Below are 17,248 nucleotides of genomic sequence, written 5' to 3'. Positions count from 1 at the left end.
CTGGCCATTATTGGCTTTGAAGATGGATGGGAGCCACAAACCAAGAAATGCAGGTAAACTCTAGAAGCTGGAAAAGGCAAGGAGATGGAGTCTTCTTAAGGAACTTGCCCAGCTGACACCTTGATTTTATTTCACTGAGGCCCATTTTAGACTTTTGATCTCCAGAACTGTAAGATAAATTTGTGGTGTTCTAAGCTACTAAGTTTGTGGTAATTTTTTATAGCAGAAATAGCAAATTAATATAGTCAGATACCATAGAAGAGGAGCTGAGATGAGCCCAGGACCAAGTTACTCCACTTATTGCTGTACTCCTGGGATGAGGCAGGTGGTACAATATGCTGATTTTTACCTCCTGGCCTTGCCCATGATACTGCTTTAAATATAGTGCCTTTCGCTAATATTTCCTGTCTAATTTTCAAAGCGTAACTGAAGGCCTATAGGATTGATAAATATTGTCTAGCTAGGATGATGTCGGGCACACTGTGGACATGAAATGAAGATTTCCATATCACTGGTCCCCTTCTTGGAACTTCTGCACTGGTTGGCTGTCTCCTACTTAGCACTTAGCATTGTTTTCTTATTTTCCCTTGGATTTCAGTGGTATCTTCCTAACAAGAAGTTCCAATAGGCAGTAACAAATCATTTAATGGCAAGTATCCTGTGTGACCAGGACCCACTCAGTCACCCCTTCTTACTTCAGATCCCATCTGTAAGATAAGGGAGTCTTGCCCTAGTTGCCTCTGAAGGACACTTCAACTTGAAAAATGCATTGGCTCTTGGCTTGTTTTTGTAGGCCTGCAAGCTAAGAATTGTTTTTATATTTGTAAAGGGTTGTTTTGAGGTGAACATGTGACTCCATGCTGGACGATAAAGAACAGCCTAAAAGGGAGTATAGGAGGCATTTCTAAGCAGATATTCGTTTCTTTTATGAAATCATTCCTTCAACAAGGCTGTTAAAGAAAGGAATTTAATTGAAATACATACAAGGGATGTATTCTAACTGATCATTTTAATATTGTGCTTTGGTTAAATGGGACCGGCTGGTGTGAGGGTATTTAGTTTACTTTCATATTAGTATATGTGCCAGTGCATATTTAGCTCTCTAGTCTATGTTCCCCTAAGATAATGTAGTTGGAACTGATTTCTCTTCCCCTCCTCCCTAACTCAAAAGAAATAAAAAAAAAATCACAACTAAGGACTTACATGTTTACTTAGGGGTTAGCAGTATTTTGGCAAGCACCAGAATATGCATATTGTATTTATGGTGCCCAAATGCCAGATTTTTTTTCCAGGTAATTGCTTTGTGCTTTATATTAAGAATTTTGAAAATATACACATCCCAAAGCTGAATTTCTAGGGGGAAATGCAAGTAATCGGCTAGTTCATATATTAAAAACAAACATCTCTAATCTATTACATTTCTTTCAAGGCTTTTTAATTTTGGTAATGTATTTATCATTGGAAATGCGTGAGTCATTATCCACTGAGTGACTGAGTCACTATGTAAGTGCTAAGTAACATTGGAGAAGTTGTTGTTACCTGTTATATAATCCTATCATTTTCTTTTTTCTTCCTTGTCCAAAACCTTGGAAAGAAGAGTGGGAAAGCAGAAGTTAATAAAATGGCAGAGTATAGAGTAAAATGAGGACTCTTTCCAGGATGGAAGGTACCATATTACAGGTTTGCCTTTTGGAATGTCACTATTTCCCAGAGTAAAGAAGTGAGAGAAATTCCCCCAGGAAATATATGACTTCCTAGCCATACTGATTAAAAGCCATGTGATGTAATCCAGTGGTATTTAGCTTTGAAGTATACCATGATTTATTTGTTAGTAGTTATTTTCATGAGGGTTTTTCCTGACCTGATATTCCATTTCATTTCAATGATTGTGGAGAGTCTGGCTCACACAGAAGTCTTCTAGAGAGCAGATGGCCAGTCCTGATGTGAAAATTTCCACATTGTTCACTCAGGCATTCTGTTTATTCTTTCAGTGTCCTTAGGTACCTTACTTTGTGGTACAGCAAGTACTGCTTACTTTAGGCCTCTAAGAGAGAATTTATTTCAGAAGCTGAGCACTTTATACCTAGAGCCACCAGGTCTGGAGGGCCCCCTCCCCCTTTATCTGAAGAGAGAGGGGGTTGGAGGGGTTTTCTCCCTCCAAATTTGAGAAATTTTGTCTTACGTATCCTTCTTAGATAATTGCCCATTATTCAGACTTACTGGCCTACTGGATTCATTATTTCAGCCTAATTTTCTTCCTGAGTTAAATGAATCTTGCTTTTTCATCATTACTACCTTGGCATTGCCCAAATATAGCATGAACCATGTAGATATTTTAAATTTTTTGGTGGCTGAATTAAAATTTAAGGAAAAATAGGTGAAACTAATTTAATAATATAGTTTATTTAACCCAGTGTGTCCCAATTATTATTTCAACATGTATTAATATGAAAACTATTGAGTTACTTTATATTCTTTTTTTTTTAACCAAGTCTTTTATACTTTTACACTTAACAACACATATCAATTCAGATGCTAAATTTTTATCGGAAATACTTGATCTGTATTTAGATTTCATGAAATTTATAGTTGAAAAAGTCATTTGCATACCCAAGTGGTTGTAAACCCAAGTGGTTGTAAACATACATAAAAGTTTCCAATGACTGTGTTGAATATCACTTTAAAATTAAAATAATTAAAATCAGCCCTGGCCAGTGTGTCTCCGTTGGTTGGAGCATCTTTCTGTACACCGAAAGTTTTAGGTTCGATTCCTGGTTAGGGCACATACTTGGGTTGTAGGTTCAGTTCCTGGTCAGGCTTGTACAGGAGGCAACTGGTTGTTGATGTTTCTCTCTCTCCCTCTCTCTCTGCCTTCCTCTCTCAAACTAATAAACATATCCTTGTTGTTAAAAAAAAATAAAATAAAGCTAAAAATTTAGTTTCCAGGTTGCTCATATTTCAGGTGCTCACTAGCCACATTTAGCTAGTGGCTACCAATATAGGATGGTGCAGCTGTGGCACAGGCCTTATTATCCAAGTGTCCAGGGAAAAGCAATTGTTTCATAAGATACCGAGTCTACTGCAGGCATTTTCTTGTGTTGTTAGCATTTCAGAGTGTCTGGTAGTCTTTTACTTGGTGAGTGTGAGTTGTGTAGCTTTGCCTCTGGCAGGACCCTTCATTGTTAATTTTAAAACACAGTTAAAAACATATTGTCTTTCCTAACAGAAGAAACTAATTTTATTCTTCCTGGAATGTTTGAAAATTTTAATATCTTGTCTCACCGAGGTAGTTCTTGCCTCAGAGTGTTTGTGCTTTACCCTAATACTAAACTGAAGTTTTAATATTAAAAAATTGAATTTGAGGCAAGTGGTTTTAAGCAGAATATAGTAGTCTGATGATAATGTATTATATAGAAAGCCAAAAACAAAAACCTTGATGCAAACCAGAGAGATCACAAGTGAGCCAGGTGAATTTGAGTGGAAAACAGATGGAATTTCAACTCAAGGTAAATGGTGACAGAGGAATATGAAAGGCACAAAAAGGTCAGTGGAATCTCTGCCTAGGGGAGTGTGGGAAGAGAGATGGAGCATTCTGTTAGTGGCAGAGAAGAACCCCAACCTCATAAAAGATAGCAAAGGGTAAATCTGCGGAAGCACCAAAGTAGAGATTTAATGGATAAAGCAAAGCCATTTGTTACTCAAAGCACACAATGAATCAGCATGAGTAGTGTTGGTTCTCTTGCCTGTATCCCCACCCGGTATCCCTGGGATGTGATGCAGTAGGCCTACATGGTGGCTAGGTGGGAAGTGGACATGGGCCCAAGGGCTCAACACCTTTCCCAGCAAGCAGCAGGCAAGCCAGTCTTCATGCTGAAGTCACTTTGACCTACTTAGTTGCCTGAATGACCAGCTGCAGATACTGCTCAGAATCTAATAATTTTACCCAGATGTTTTTTTAAGATCCCATTATATTTTGCAGTGGTCTTTCTGACACCTTTCACTGGATGTTTAATAGAGACTTTAAACTGGCCAATTACCTGACTGAGTTTATTGAGATTTTTATTTTATTATTTTTGACTACTTGAATAGAGTTATGCCACTGCTGGACCTTTTTTGTGAAAGGATGGGAGAGCATTTTTCTGAATATATTTTTTAAAAAATTATTTTAATCCCCACCCAACGATATATTTATTGATTTGAGAGAGAGAGAGAGAGAAATGTCAATGTGGAAGAGAAACATTGGTTGCCTCCTGTACGCCCCCTCCTGAGTGGGGATCAAACCCAAACCCTTTTTTGGTGTACCAACTGATGGTCTAACCAACCAAGCCACCCTGCCAGACCTGAATTTATTTTTAATCAACAAATTCAGAGTCCTTAACTGAAATATTGAAGCTTCATTACTTTTCGGACAAAATTATTCAATTTTATAAATAACAAAAGACCCCTATTGTAAAAAGCCATAAGCTCTGCTTAACAGAGTATGTTCTGGCTATGGAGATGAGAAGTGTTATTTTCTTGCATCATACTTACACTATGAACTTCCTCTGTTAATTCAGTTACTCCTTGTACATATGAAATGGCAAATTTAAGCTGCTTTTCCAGCAAGATGTCCCCAATACGCAGAGACTTAAATAGATGTGTGATTTTTATAAATTTCTCAATGTGAAAAAAATAAAGTTTTGAAATTGTAGTATGTTTGGGCATGATAAAATCTGTTTCGTTCTGTGCAGGCAAGCTCTCCATTCTTATTAATTAAATGGATTATTGAATGGCCTCTTTCAACTTTTGGGTTGAGCTGTCACTTCTTATTCTTCTGATCCAATAAATCATGTTGGTGACTTTGGCAGACTAACTATCAAGTGAATTTCCTTACTGGCTGCTTTTTTCCTTCTTTTCTCTTTTTAGCTTTGGCTGTCCACCAAGATTCAATCCCCTCCTGGAGAGTGGTGTCCATTGGTTCTGCCAATTCATGTCCTATCTCAAGTCTTGCTTTTTCTTCTGACAGCTTTGGGATCTGAACTTTTATGACATGCTTTTTAAAATTTTTATTTAAATTTTGAACTAATTTTATACTTGCAGAAAAGTTGCCTAAATAGAGAGTTCCCTAATTCCCTACCTTCACCTAGCCTCCCCCAATGTTAACATGTTATATAACCATTTGTGAAAACCAAGAAATTAACATTGGTACAGTATTATTAACTAAACTGCGGACCTTATTTGAATTTTGCCAGTGTTTTCATTAATGTCTGTTTTCTGTTCCCAAATCCAGTCTGGAATCCCACATCACATTTAATTATTTTTTCTCCCTAGTCTTCTGCACCCTGTGACAATTCCTTTCTTTCCTTATCTTTTATGACCTTGATACTTTTGCAAAATAGTGGTGATTGTTTTATTGTTCAGATTGTTTCAGCTTTGGCCTTTAGGAGCATCTTGGGTTAGTTCCCATGTCCTTTGAATAAGTCCCTATCCTTTCATGTATTTATACCCACGCATATGCATATATCTATAGTTGTGTGTGTTAAGAGCCATAAGTTTATACTGATTTCCTCTGGTTCCATTATGATACCACAGGGTTCATTTTAGGGGTCCCTTCTTAATACTAGTATATAACTTCTTTCTCTCTGCCCTGAGAGTCCTAGCTCTGACGGTCTTTAGTTTTACGGTATCCAGTTAAGATACTGTTTCTGGTTACTCAGTTTTTTATCCCTAAGCCTTCACCCCTTCATTGTAGTTTGGTACATTTGTGATAAAGTTAGGTGTAATTTCTCGTGTTTGTATTCCACATTAGGTTTCCCCACATATGGGTTGGTTTAATGATTTATTTCGTTTTTGAGCACGTGAAGGGTGTGAAACAAAGAGTCTGATATAAAAATGGTCTACTCAGAGGAGGGTCAGGCCACCTCATCCTTGTTCTCCAGTTTCTATTCTTACTTCTTTGCCCCCCATCATATAAGGAACCAATCTCTGTACTTTCTGGTTTATTCTTCCTGTGTTTCTTTGGGTTTGTGCCATTTTAAACTCATCAGGTTTGTATTAAAGATTGTCCAGCATGGCATTAGGGACATAGTCATTTCTACTTCATTCTTGACAGCCACTCCTCTGAAAGAAAAGACATCACTGCTTGTGCGGAAACCTCGTGTGTTTAGTACTGTAATGCTTTATATTTTAGCTACTTAGGTATAATTTGGTAACTTTAAAATGTAACCAATATTGTATTGCTAATAAAGCAGAAAGTGGATAGGAAAAAAATGTATCTTTTCCTACACCATCTTATTCATCATCTAAATATTTAAGTCCATTTCTAATCATACAAGTCTTACATATACTCTTTGGGGAAAGAAAGAAAGCTTCACACATAAGGATAAAGTCCTTTTTGCTCTTCATCTCATATTCTTTGAGATACTTTTATACATTTCTGAACATGTGTGCCAGTAGGAAAAAAATACTGTTTTATAAATGTGAGGGCTTTTTTTGTTTGTTTTGGGTATTTTTTTTTAATATATTTTTTTATTGATTTTTTACAGAGAGGAAGGGAGAGGGATAGAGAGTTAGAAACATCGATGAGAAAGAAACATCGATCAGCTGCCTCCTGCACACCCCCTACTGGGGATGTGCCCGCAACCAAGGTACATGCCCTTGACCAGAATCGAACCTGGGACTCTTCAGTCTACAGGCCGACGCTCTAGCCACTGAGCCAAACTGGTCAGGGCTATTTTTTTTTTTTTAAAGCCTCCCTCAGCTTTTTCACTCACGTATGCCTTTAAACCTATGCATGTTTTATAGGTAGCCCTGCACCATTGCTTTTAACATCTGCAGAGTGTTTCTTGGTGCCTTTCCTCACCTGACTCTTAGTGCACGTATGTGGATACTAAGAAGTGGAATTGCGGGGCTGTAGGCTATGTCCATGTGTCATTGTGATCAGTACAGCGTGTGTCATTGCTTTCCCTCGTGGTTGCCATTTTACCTTTTCTATCAGCATCCTATCAGAGTAATCATTTCTTTATTGATCATCAGTACTTGATATTTCCTATCTCAAGTTCTGGATAATCTGAGGATAAAAGGTGTTATTTTGTTTTAATTTGCTTTCCTTTGAAATAGTGAGATTGAATGTATTTTCATGTAATTATTAGTCTTTAACATTTTCTTTTCTGTGATTTGCTCATTTTTAAAAAAATATATATTTTATTGATTTTTTACAGAGAGGAAGGGAGAGGGATAGAGAGTTAGAAACATCGATGAGAGAGAGAAACATCGATCAGCTGCCTCCTGCATACCCCCCACCAGGGATGTGCCCGCAACCAAGGTACATGCCCTTGACCGGAATCGAACCTGGGACCCTTAAGTCCGCAGGCCGACGCTCTATCCACTGAGCCAAACCGGCCAGGGCTATTTGCTCATTTTTAACTTTTTTTTTTTTACTAATTTGTATGAAATTTTGTATGTGCTAGACTCATTCACTTATTGATCTCTTATAATATGCCCAAACACTGTTGTAGGTTCTGGGGTAACAGTAATAAACCAGGTTTCTAATTTCACAGAACTTAAGTTAGATTTTAAAAAAATCTAAATAAGTTAGTAAAATTATGTAGATGTTAGTAAGTGCTATTAAAAATAGGGTAATGGTAGAGAGAGTGCCTGAGTAAGGAAGGAGCCCATACAGACTTTATCCTCTGATTATTTGCCCGGAGGTGGGATGGTCAGAGAAGGCTTCTCAAAGAAGGTGCAGTCGGAACTGAAACCTAAATGAGAAGAAGGGGCTAGCCATGGAAGTGTCCAGACAGAGAGAGCAGCATATGCCTGGACTCTAAGGTGGGGCTGGTGAGTGAGGGGCAGCATAAAATGAAGTCAGATCAGCACAGATGGACAGAAGCAGTGGAGGTGATTGTCAGAGTGTTACTCAGGAGTAGGCGAGAGGTCTGTGTCAGGAGGAAGTTTCTTAGCTCCTCTTCCGTTCCTGTCAGGCTAGGTGACCAAAAAGGGCTTTGCTCTGGGGAATTTGTGCGTCTAGACTTGATCATTGGGTTTTGTGGTTGTTTTAAGGCATAGGCCTTTTCTTTAATAAAGGAAAATTTTCTGTTTCAGATTACCTAGGAACAGTACGATTTGGGGTTATCACAAATAAACATCTTGCGAAACTGGTATCCTTAGTACACTCTGGAAGTGTGTATTTACATAGACATTTCAACACATCACTTGTAAGTATTTTGAAATCACGTTTCTATTAGTGCAGTGGCTCTTAACCTTATTTAGGTCACAGACTTCTTTGAGAATTGGATAAAATCTGTGGACACTCTCCCTAGGAAAGTGCACATGAATTTATATGCAAATTGAGAGTTCTTACAATCCCACTCTAGGGCCCATGCCCTTGGTTAAGAACCCATGCATTAGAGGGCTCTTGAATTTAAAATCTAGAAATTCTTTGTTTATATTCTTAGGTTTTGGGACAGCCTTGTTAGTTTTCCTTCTTGGATGAAATTACAGAACTATTCTGTTGGGGAATTGTTACTCTGGGCCCATGTTCTCAGAGGTTAAGCTTCCATTGGGTGATGTTCTTTGTTCATTGGTTCCATTTATCGATAAAGAGTAGCAATATGGCATGCTTTTCTCCTTAGCTGATACAATGAATTTTGAAGTTCTTGTCAAGTCACAGTGAGAAGTTGATGACTTCTCACCTCCATTGTTGTCTTTGTTTCCTGATTTCATTTGCTTTTGGTGGACCAACCTCAACTCAGCTGTTTCTGAACTTTTGACCTGTATCCTGCTAGTCCTGTGCTTCTGCTCTATTTATTGTTGCTTCCTTGGTCCCAATATTGAGAGTTTACTTCTCTTAAATATTTTCTGTTTCTAACTTCATTGACAGTATCAGTGACTTAAAGGTCGAGTGAAGACCAGTAGTCTCTCTGTACCCACCTTGGCTCAGCAGACAAATCTTGTGCCTTGTAGGTACAGGTCAGCAGCACTCTCCAGGGGACCCCTCCTTGGTTGCCAGTCACCCCAGCTTCTGCATATTTCTAGTAGACCACATGTTGTGCTTTCCTTCTTGCAATTTATATCCCAAAAAATCAAATGTATTTTCTAAATAGAAATGTTTATTACGATGTTTATGTTATTTTAAACTCTCATCGTCCTACTTTGAGAATCACTGCTGTGATTATCTATCCTCCACACACCCACTCTCCTTGCGCCCGTCTAAGCTTCTTTTAACTCCAACTGCTTTTGCTGTCTATCATTTTTCTTCATCTGTCTTTCATAACATGCTATATAACCAACATATATCATATTTATAATAAAGAGTACTGAGGAAGAAATTAAAATAGATGGAGAAAAGAAAATAGGACTATGAGAATGACACTGAAAAATATATTGGGTTTCCTGCATCCATTCCATAGATTAAAGTTGGTTGGTTGATTTACCAGCAGAATTCCTTTTATCAAATGAAATATTGTCTCGATACTAGTATTTTAAAAAATAAATGCAATGGACATCTTTGTTATGAATCTATTTAAGTCTGTTGTTTTGGGGGTGGCAGGGTATAAAATACCTCATTGTGTGGAACCCTCCAAAGCACTTTTGTGAAAGTTTTGTTTCAGACTTACTGATATATATTATTGGAATTTCAAAAATAATTATATATTGACACACTTGGGTTGTTGTAGGAAAACAAAGCAAAATATCTAAGCATCTCTTTCCTTCATTCTGTACACATAAAGTGTGATTCGTGGCCTTATGCAAGTTCTAGGTCATTTATGGATTCATTCAAATATTTGTTGAATTTCAGCTCTGTGTCAGTGTTCTTCTTAGCCACTTAGCAAAACAGATACAGATTGTGTCCTAATGGAAGGTTCATTCCTGCCCTTATGAGCCAGCCTTTGAGGGGCAAGGTGAAAATTTAAATGAACCATGAGTCCATAATTTTTGTTCCCTTAGATATTCACTGATCCTTTTATAAAATAGCCCAATAACACTAATAGCTCCCCTTTATAAGGTGGTAGAGGTCCCTGTTGCCAGCAGCAGGCAGGGAGAATTATTTATTGATCGATGAATCTGTCTAATGGGAAAAAGATAAATCACACGATATGAAAGTCACCTCTTGCAACTGCTTTTGCTTTTTCCAGCCACTTGTGAGGAAATGCTCTGCCTGGAGAAGTAGAGCCAGGTTTTAACTGCACAGGCAGGGGCAGGTCGTGTGGCAGCTCTAGGCCTCATTTTCCTCACCTGTGAAGTGGTAGGGTTAATTGGGTCTCTTGAGGACAGTGCTGCTGTGCTTTGATCCTGCCTGCTTTTTATCCCGTGTTTGTCCTTCACAGGTCTTTCCCAGGGAGGCCATCAACTACACAGCTGAGAACATCTGCAAGTGGGCCTTAGAAAACCAAGAGACACTCCTTCGATGGCTGCGGCCACATGGTGGAAAGAGTCTCCTGCTGAATAATGAACTGAAGAAAGGACCAGCCCTTTTTTTATTTATTCCTTTTAATCCCTTAGCCGAAAGTCATCCTTTAATAGATGAGGTAAGAGTCCTAATGTTAAAGGTATCTCATAAGGAGTAGGAAAATCTCCATCCCTGGGACTTCTTTCATTGCATGTTCAGAATAATTTCCACGAGTAGCTGAGTGGTTGCCAGGAGTGGCCATTGTGTTCCTACGATTACTCCTTTCTCCTGTAAAGGGGCAGGAGAGCCATGCCTAGGATAGGATCCACCAAAGCCTCTCTGGCCACATTTACTGACAGCTGCTCAGGTCTGGGTGAGTCAGAGGGGACAGGGAAACCAAACCATGCCTCCCCAGAGAAGGACCATAAGTCCCTCTTCCTTTGATGACTAATGTCAGGGAGTGGGATGGACAGCAACACAGGCAGGGTTTAGTATGGCCTAGGACAGTGGTTCTCAACCTTCCTAATGCCGCGACCCTTTAATACAGTTCCTCATGTTGTGGTGACCGTCAATTTCATTGTTACAAATTGAACATAATTAAAGCATAGTGATTAATCACAAAACAATATGTAATTATATATGTGTTTTCCGATGGTCTTAGGCGACCCCTGTGAAAGGGTCGTTCGATCCCCAAAGGGGTCGCGACCCGCAGGTTGAGAACCACTGGCCTAGGAGATGCTATTGTCATGGGGGCCGGCCAGACTGCTGGCCCTCGCCATCTTCAGCTCAAGAGCCAGGAGCAATAGTGCTGACATTGGGATCCCTTATTTTTCTAAACCTTTCTCTTAGGCAGATAGCCAGAGTCTGCCCCTCCCTCCTGCCTTTCTGCTTCATCTGGTGTACTCACTTTGGGTGTGAGTTTATTTCATACATGGATCATTTGGAGCCACTTAGAGAGCAATAACAATCAGCAAAGAGCACCTGGGATTGCTAAATTGGATTTACTGGGGGTTTTATTTTTTTCTTCCCTCAAGGACCCCTTAATTTGGTCAAAACCAATTTCAGACAGCCAGTTTACCACTGGCCAGGTTAACCAGACACTGCCTGTCCCCAGCCTGTCCGTGTGTGCCTAATGGTGTGCCTAGAGGGAATGGGAGGCAGGGTTCTTGTCCAGCCAGACCCTTCACTTTGTTTAAGTTATTATCCCTGCAGGGGGACATTCTGAATGTTCGCTGCTATCCTGGTTTAGAGGAAGAAAGGAGAAATGAAGTAGCTTTGTTTCTGCTTTGATTAAGGAGGATTTGAAATCTTAAGACTTAATTTCTTTAGAAAATCTTCACATTTTACTAGTATGACATGAGACACTCCTCCGAGTTATTAGACCTTTACTGCATCTAATATTAAGAGCTTTAAAACTCGGTAGAAAAGGAGGGGTTTTCAAGCAAGATGTGGGTTTTTACTTTAACTTTTAAACTTTCCTTCTGGAGAATTTTATTTTGTCTAGTTTGGGCATGCCAGGGTCCTGGGTGGGTGGTATTTTGTAGAGCCTACTTCTCTGTTTAGGAGGTTGTGGTTGGATTTAGACACCTGGTGTAAGGACTCTTCCCTTCCAGCGCTTTGTTCCTGGCTGAATGTCTCTCCCCATCTCCGCTGACTCGTTTGTCTACGGCTAGGCCTTCTGTTTATTACACTTTTGCCTATGGCTCCTTTCCGCAGGGTTCATAGTGTCCCTGCAAGGTGAATGGATTGCCTTAACCTGTGTGGTTAAAGTTGCTGAAAACCAAGTGGCATCTTAGCAGTATTGGGAATTACTTAGCAAGTAAAATTTAGGAGGTGTTTACTGAGCACCATGTCAGGGAGCCACAGGGGAGAAAGTTGGAAAAGATACAGGCTTGGTCTCATGGTCTCAGGGGCTTGTCCAATAGGGGAGCAAGAGCCTGCTTATAATTCAAGACAGAGGAAGGTCTGCCCCAGGAATTGAAGGATAGAAGGCTGTGTCCCAGGAAGCTGGGGACTGGGCAAAGGAGAGGTTGGGAGAGGCTGTGGGAGGGGCAAGTATTTGAGACTGACCTTCATTAGTGGCCAGGGTCTTAATGGATTGAGAGAAATTTATGGGAAGGAACAGCTTGAGCAAAGGCACAGAGCTGGGGAAGTTGCAGCAGTTTTAGGTTTTAGAAAACAGTACAAGTTGCCTGGCTTTCATAAATGGCTGATTGGAGAAGACCCCAAAAAAACCTTTGGAAGAGGGCCCTTAGGTGCTTCTTGGAGGACTTTAGCATTCATCATAGCTATCAAAGTCTCACTGACAGTGTAGAAATGTCAGGAGAGCTGTGTGTTACTATTATTAAAGTTTTCCTGGTAGCAGTGTTCCATAAAAGAGAAGAATAGTAAGATCCTGAACTTGGATGCTGGTGGTGGGATGGGAAGGGGGTAATGCCAGGGAAATAGTGACACATTGACCAGAAGTAGGAAGGGTGGGAGGAATGAACACACTTCACAGGGTGAGTTCTAAACTCATTGGCTCCTCAAACACAAAATAGTTTAAGCCTTAATCCTTATTTTTTCATTACCACCTTTAGGCCTAATTTTGGGCAGACAGCTGAGGAAGCTTACATTGTGAGAAGAATAAGGTAATCGTGGGATGAGGGTAGTAGAGTTGGGAGCTTGCCAAGCAAGGAAGTTTGGAGCAGCTGTAGTGGGCAACGTGATGGGGGTCAGTAAGATGGCCATGTGGTGGCCACACTGTGAGGCCCAGTCCAGGACCAGGCAGCTGCTCCCACACACATACCCACTCTCCCCACAGGAGAGCACAGCCTGCACTGCATACAGCATCAGGCCATGACCCCTGGGTCACTAGAGTCTAGAGAGGTCATAAGACATCTCAGTGTGCTTATCAAGAGATGCTTTCCGCAGCCAGCAGAGTCTCTGTGACTTGTTTTCAGCTCTCACAGCCCTGCTTTGAAGCATTCATAGTCTGTGAGTTTGGTGAGCAAAGGTGGTTATGTTGTTCAGATTTACCAATTTCTCTGATTAAAGAAATGGAATGAAGCAGTTACAGTGCAAACAAACTTATTTGCCAAAATTTCCTTATTAGTTCACATGAAATTAAATATGGCATCAAGTGATTTACATATGGGATGTAACTTGAGCTACAGTTTTCAAAACTGCCTGTTATATAAAAGGAATATAGGCCTGGTTGGTGTAGCTCAGTGATCAGAGTGTTGCCCCCCCACACCGAAGGGTCTCGAATTCGATTCCCAGTCAAGGGCATGTACCTGAGTTGCAGGTTTGATCTTTGGCCTGGGTCTGGGCGTAAGTGGAAAGCAACCAATCAACGTCTTTCTCCCTCCCTCCCTCCCTCCCACTGTCTCTAAAAATCAATGGGAAAAATATCCTAGGGTCAAGAATATAAAAAAAAGGAATATAAAAGTAAAAACTGGCTCACTTTACAGGAGAAAAATAAAAATTCCTCATTCTTCAAGAGCATTACTCTATACAGAATAGTTTCTTCAATTAAAAATATCCTTGATATGGCTGCTTTGTGAGAAAAAGAATGAAAGATGAGGGAAAAAAGACTTTTTAAGGAATTTTGCTGTATTTAATATACTCCTACTTGGACCTTTTGTAAAAGACTGCAGTAAATACTTGAGTTGGGGGGGGGGGCATGGGTAGGAGTGGTAATGTACTATTGTGTCTTTGAATATTAAGCAGTACCAAGATGGGGCCAGAGGGCAGCTGTGCTCTTTATGGATTGTAGAGGCCTGACCTTACTAGTATAATATACTGTCAGAGTCTTAATCCAAAAAGGGCTGAGAGGCTTATGTTATGTTATGGGGAAGAAACAAAACACTGGATATCATCTAAAATGACCTTTCTTTTGTGCCCAAGAACTATTTATTCAAACTATTTTTCTGTACAAATGCATATGTCTTGGATTAACTCTCTCTATAAATATGTTATTCAATTTGGAGGTTTTTTGAAATTGGAAAAGCACTCATTAAATGGCCTTCACACACATTTAATGAAAAATAATCCTGAGTGGCTTATTCTTTTAACTGACTGGCAAGATTTGATCCAAGTTAGCATATGATTCTATTTTAGAGAGTAAATACATTTTGGAATATGACTTGCTCGTCTTTCTTTTGAAACTGGGGTGAGTGATGGGTGGTGAAAGTTACTTAGTTTGGAAATGGAAGAGTCTTGGAATGAAATGTAAATCTAAATGGCTAATATCCGAGGGCTGACAGTTAATCTTACTAGGAAATGGGAGCATGTAAGTGCCACTTGTTCAACAGGTATTTATTGAGCATTGTTTTGTGCCTGGCTCTGTACTAGGCTCTGCAGATAGCAGGATAAATCAAGTGTGGTTTGTGCCCATGAGGATTCATAGCTTGGGAAGAGGGGCATCTCAGCAGACACTTATGAGATACTTTGGAAAGGGCTCTGGAACCCTGAAGATGCAGAACCCAACTCTTCTGGGGTGGTGATGGGGATAGCTTTACGGAAGCAGCCACCCTGTCCTGGGTCTTGGGGGATGGCATTGAGGTTTGTCAGATGGAGTAGGTCCCAACCAGGCCTCTAAAGGCATGGCATTGTGAATGGGCCTGGCATGGTCTAAAGAGGGTGGGGTGACACTGGAAAGGCATACGCAGGCCAGATTGTATTAGATTTTTTTGCTACAGGTAATAGGAGCCATTGAATGCCATTTTCCAGAGGAGTCTCATGCTTAAGGCAGTATTTTTAAAAATAAGTGGTGCCCCCCAGCGGCTCAGGTGGCAGCAGGCCTCAGGCGTGCTCCTCTGTCCCTCTAGACAGCGTGAAGTTTGGTGAGGTCACCCTGCAGCCCCCTGAGTTGACCGCCAAACCCAGGAAGAGCATGAGCACGGGCCAGCCTGGCAAGAAATCACTGATGTTATGCTTTTGAGCCCTGGCAGTGTGTCCTGGCCTCCATCCACCTCCATGACCCGGATCATGGTGGAGGAGAGAGAACGGGCTGTGTAGGCCTACAGGGCGATAAAGAAGCTGCAGTGGCAGTAGCAGGGGCCTCAGTCATCCCACCTCCCTCCCAGGAAGAAGACCTGCCTTTGAGAGACTACCTGCACTAGGTGGGGGTGAGGGGCAGGGGGTCCCCAGATCAAAGTCCTTTCCCTGGACGCACCCCCGACACAGCCTGGTGCTCCAGCTCCCGAGTTCGGGAAAGGGCTCCAGTCTTTGCTCTAATTTTTTCCTCCCTAAAGACCACTCTTTCAAGCGAGACCATCCGCCAGGCCCATCCCACCGTACATCATCTGTGCCGAGCCCCTGTAGAAGGGGCCAGAGCCTGGTTGAGTCATAATCAGTCACCCTGGCACTGTTCCCAAGCCTAGCATCGCCCTCAGCTGTTCTGCACACACAGGTCCAGGCTGAGACAACTGCAGACCAACCCCATAATCCCATCCCTAAGTGCCAATTGATTGTAGACACTGTGAACTCAGGTCAACCGAATCCATCACAGGCTCCCGAGATTCACTGAGCAGCACAGCTGGATTTGAGGCAGGTGGTGGCCAGTGCGGGGAGGGGCGGGGACAGGACCCATGAGAGGTGGTCGGCATCTACACTGCCGGCTCCCAGTGCCAGTTAAGTCCCCACAGAGGCAGCTGGAGTCCGTGCAAGCCTTGGTTCTGTGGAGACCAATGACAGCACCACACCAAGGGGTGTGGGCCTCGGGAAGCATTTCTCACTGGGGAGCCGTCCTTGGGGGAGAACCGCCTGGGCAGTTGTCAGTCCTCCAAACAAAACCTGACTTGGGTTCCCAGCTCTCAGATGCAAGGTGCTCTCTCCCTGCCTGTGATACGGAGTCATTTCTGTCAGAGACCACTGTTCCCTCTGGGGGGGTGTGATACTTAGAGACCAACATCTGGGTTCTAGGAATGCTCACTGATGCTGAGATGTCATTGTTTCTAGACCATTTTTGCAGACAGGCCTTAGGAATATACTTTCTAAAATGTATATATATGTAACTAAAGTTCTGAATTTGTATTGATATTTGCTATTAAATTTTAATATTAAAAACAAAATAAGTGGGGCCCTAGCCAGTTTGGCTCAGTGGATAGAGCATCATCTTTCAGACTAAAGGGGCCTAGGTTCGACTCTGGTCAAGGGCACGTACCTCAGTTGCAAGCTTAATCCCCGGCCCTGGTCAGGATGCTTGTGGGAGGCAACTAATCGATGTGTCTCTCTTACATTGATTTTTCTCTCTCTCTGTATCTCCCCCTCCCTTCTACTCTCTCTCAAAATCAATGGAAAAAATCCTTGGGTGTGAGGATTAACAAAACGAAACAAAAAAAGTATTCACAGTGTGGAAGCTCAGTTAAAGTAGGGGCCAAAAAAATGGTGGTCTGTGACAGCTGAGGGCCTGAATTGAGGCAGTGGCCATGGGGATGCAAATGAGGGACCTGCTTTCCCAAGCTGAATTCAGAACTGACTGGATTTGAGGCCTGCAGTGAAACAGAGGAGAAAGTGAGGATTAACTGATTTTTTCAGTTTGATGATGCCCTTTCCCTGAGGAGGGTGGGTACAGGAGGAAAAAGAGATTATGGGGGAAGGCAAGATGGATGGGTATGTTTTGAAAAACGTTGAATTTGCAGCCTGTGAGGCATGAATTTATTTGGAAATATATATGGCGTGAAATGCTTTGATTCAACTCATTAGTTATTTGGGAAGTTTTTTACTATTAGTTTAGACGAAGAAAGACGTATGGAAGAGTTTTCCAGGTGTAAAGGAAATTTACTGGGAATTGAGATTTAAATTCTTTTTCTGGTTTTTCATCAACAACCTGGATGTATATTTTGAGGTGAGCCACTTCACCCCTCCATGCTTTGTTCTTGTCATATGATAGGC

At 41.2% G+C, this 17,248-nt stretch overlaps 1 protein-coding gene across 7 annotated transcripts in view; it reads left to right on the top strand.

Moving 5' to 3' along the window:
* TXNDC11 (thioredoxin domain containing 11) overlaps positions 1-17,248 on the top strand; it is a 68,946-nt gene that overhangs the window by 34,576 nt on the left and 17,122 nt on the right. For 5 of the 7 annotated variants that reach the window (XM_023760215.1, XM_006096351.3, XM_023760213.1 and 2 more), the window contains 2 exons: positions 8,083-8,195; positions 10,308-10,508. In XM_023760215.1, the coding sequence (XP_023615983.1) occupies positions 8,083-8,195; positions 10,308-10,508 (314 nt within the window). Of the gene's footprint in view, positions 1-1,644; positions 1,667-8,082; positions 8,196-10,307; positions 10,509-17,248 lie in introns of those variants that run through there. The other 2 variants (XM_023760216.1, XM_023760217.1) reach the window with 2 other exon arrangements.

Source organism: Myotis lucifugus, unplaced genomic scaffold, assembly GCF_000147115.1.
Source record: "Myotis lucifugus unplaced genomic scaffold, Myoluc2.0 scaffold_176, whole genome shotgun sequence".
In the NCBI taxonomy this organism is placed as follows: Eukaryota; Metazoa; Chordata; class Mammalia; order Chiroptera; family Vespertilionidae; genus Myotis; species Myotis lucifugus.
Note: the sequence above shows the minus strand (reverse complement) of the source record. Positions and strands in the feature narration are given on the sequence as shown.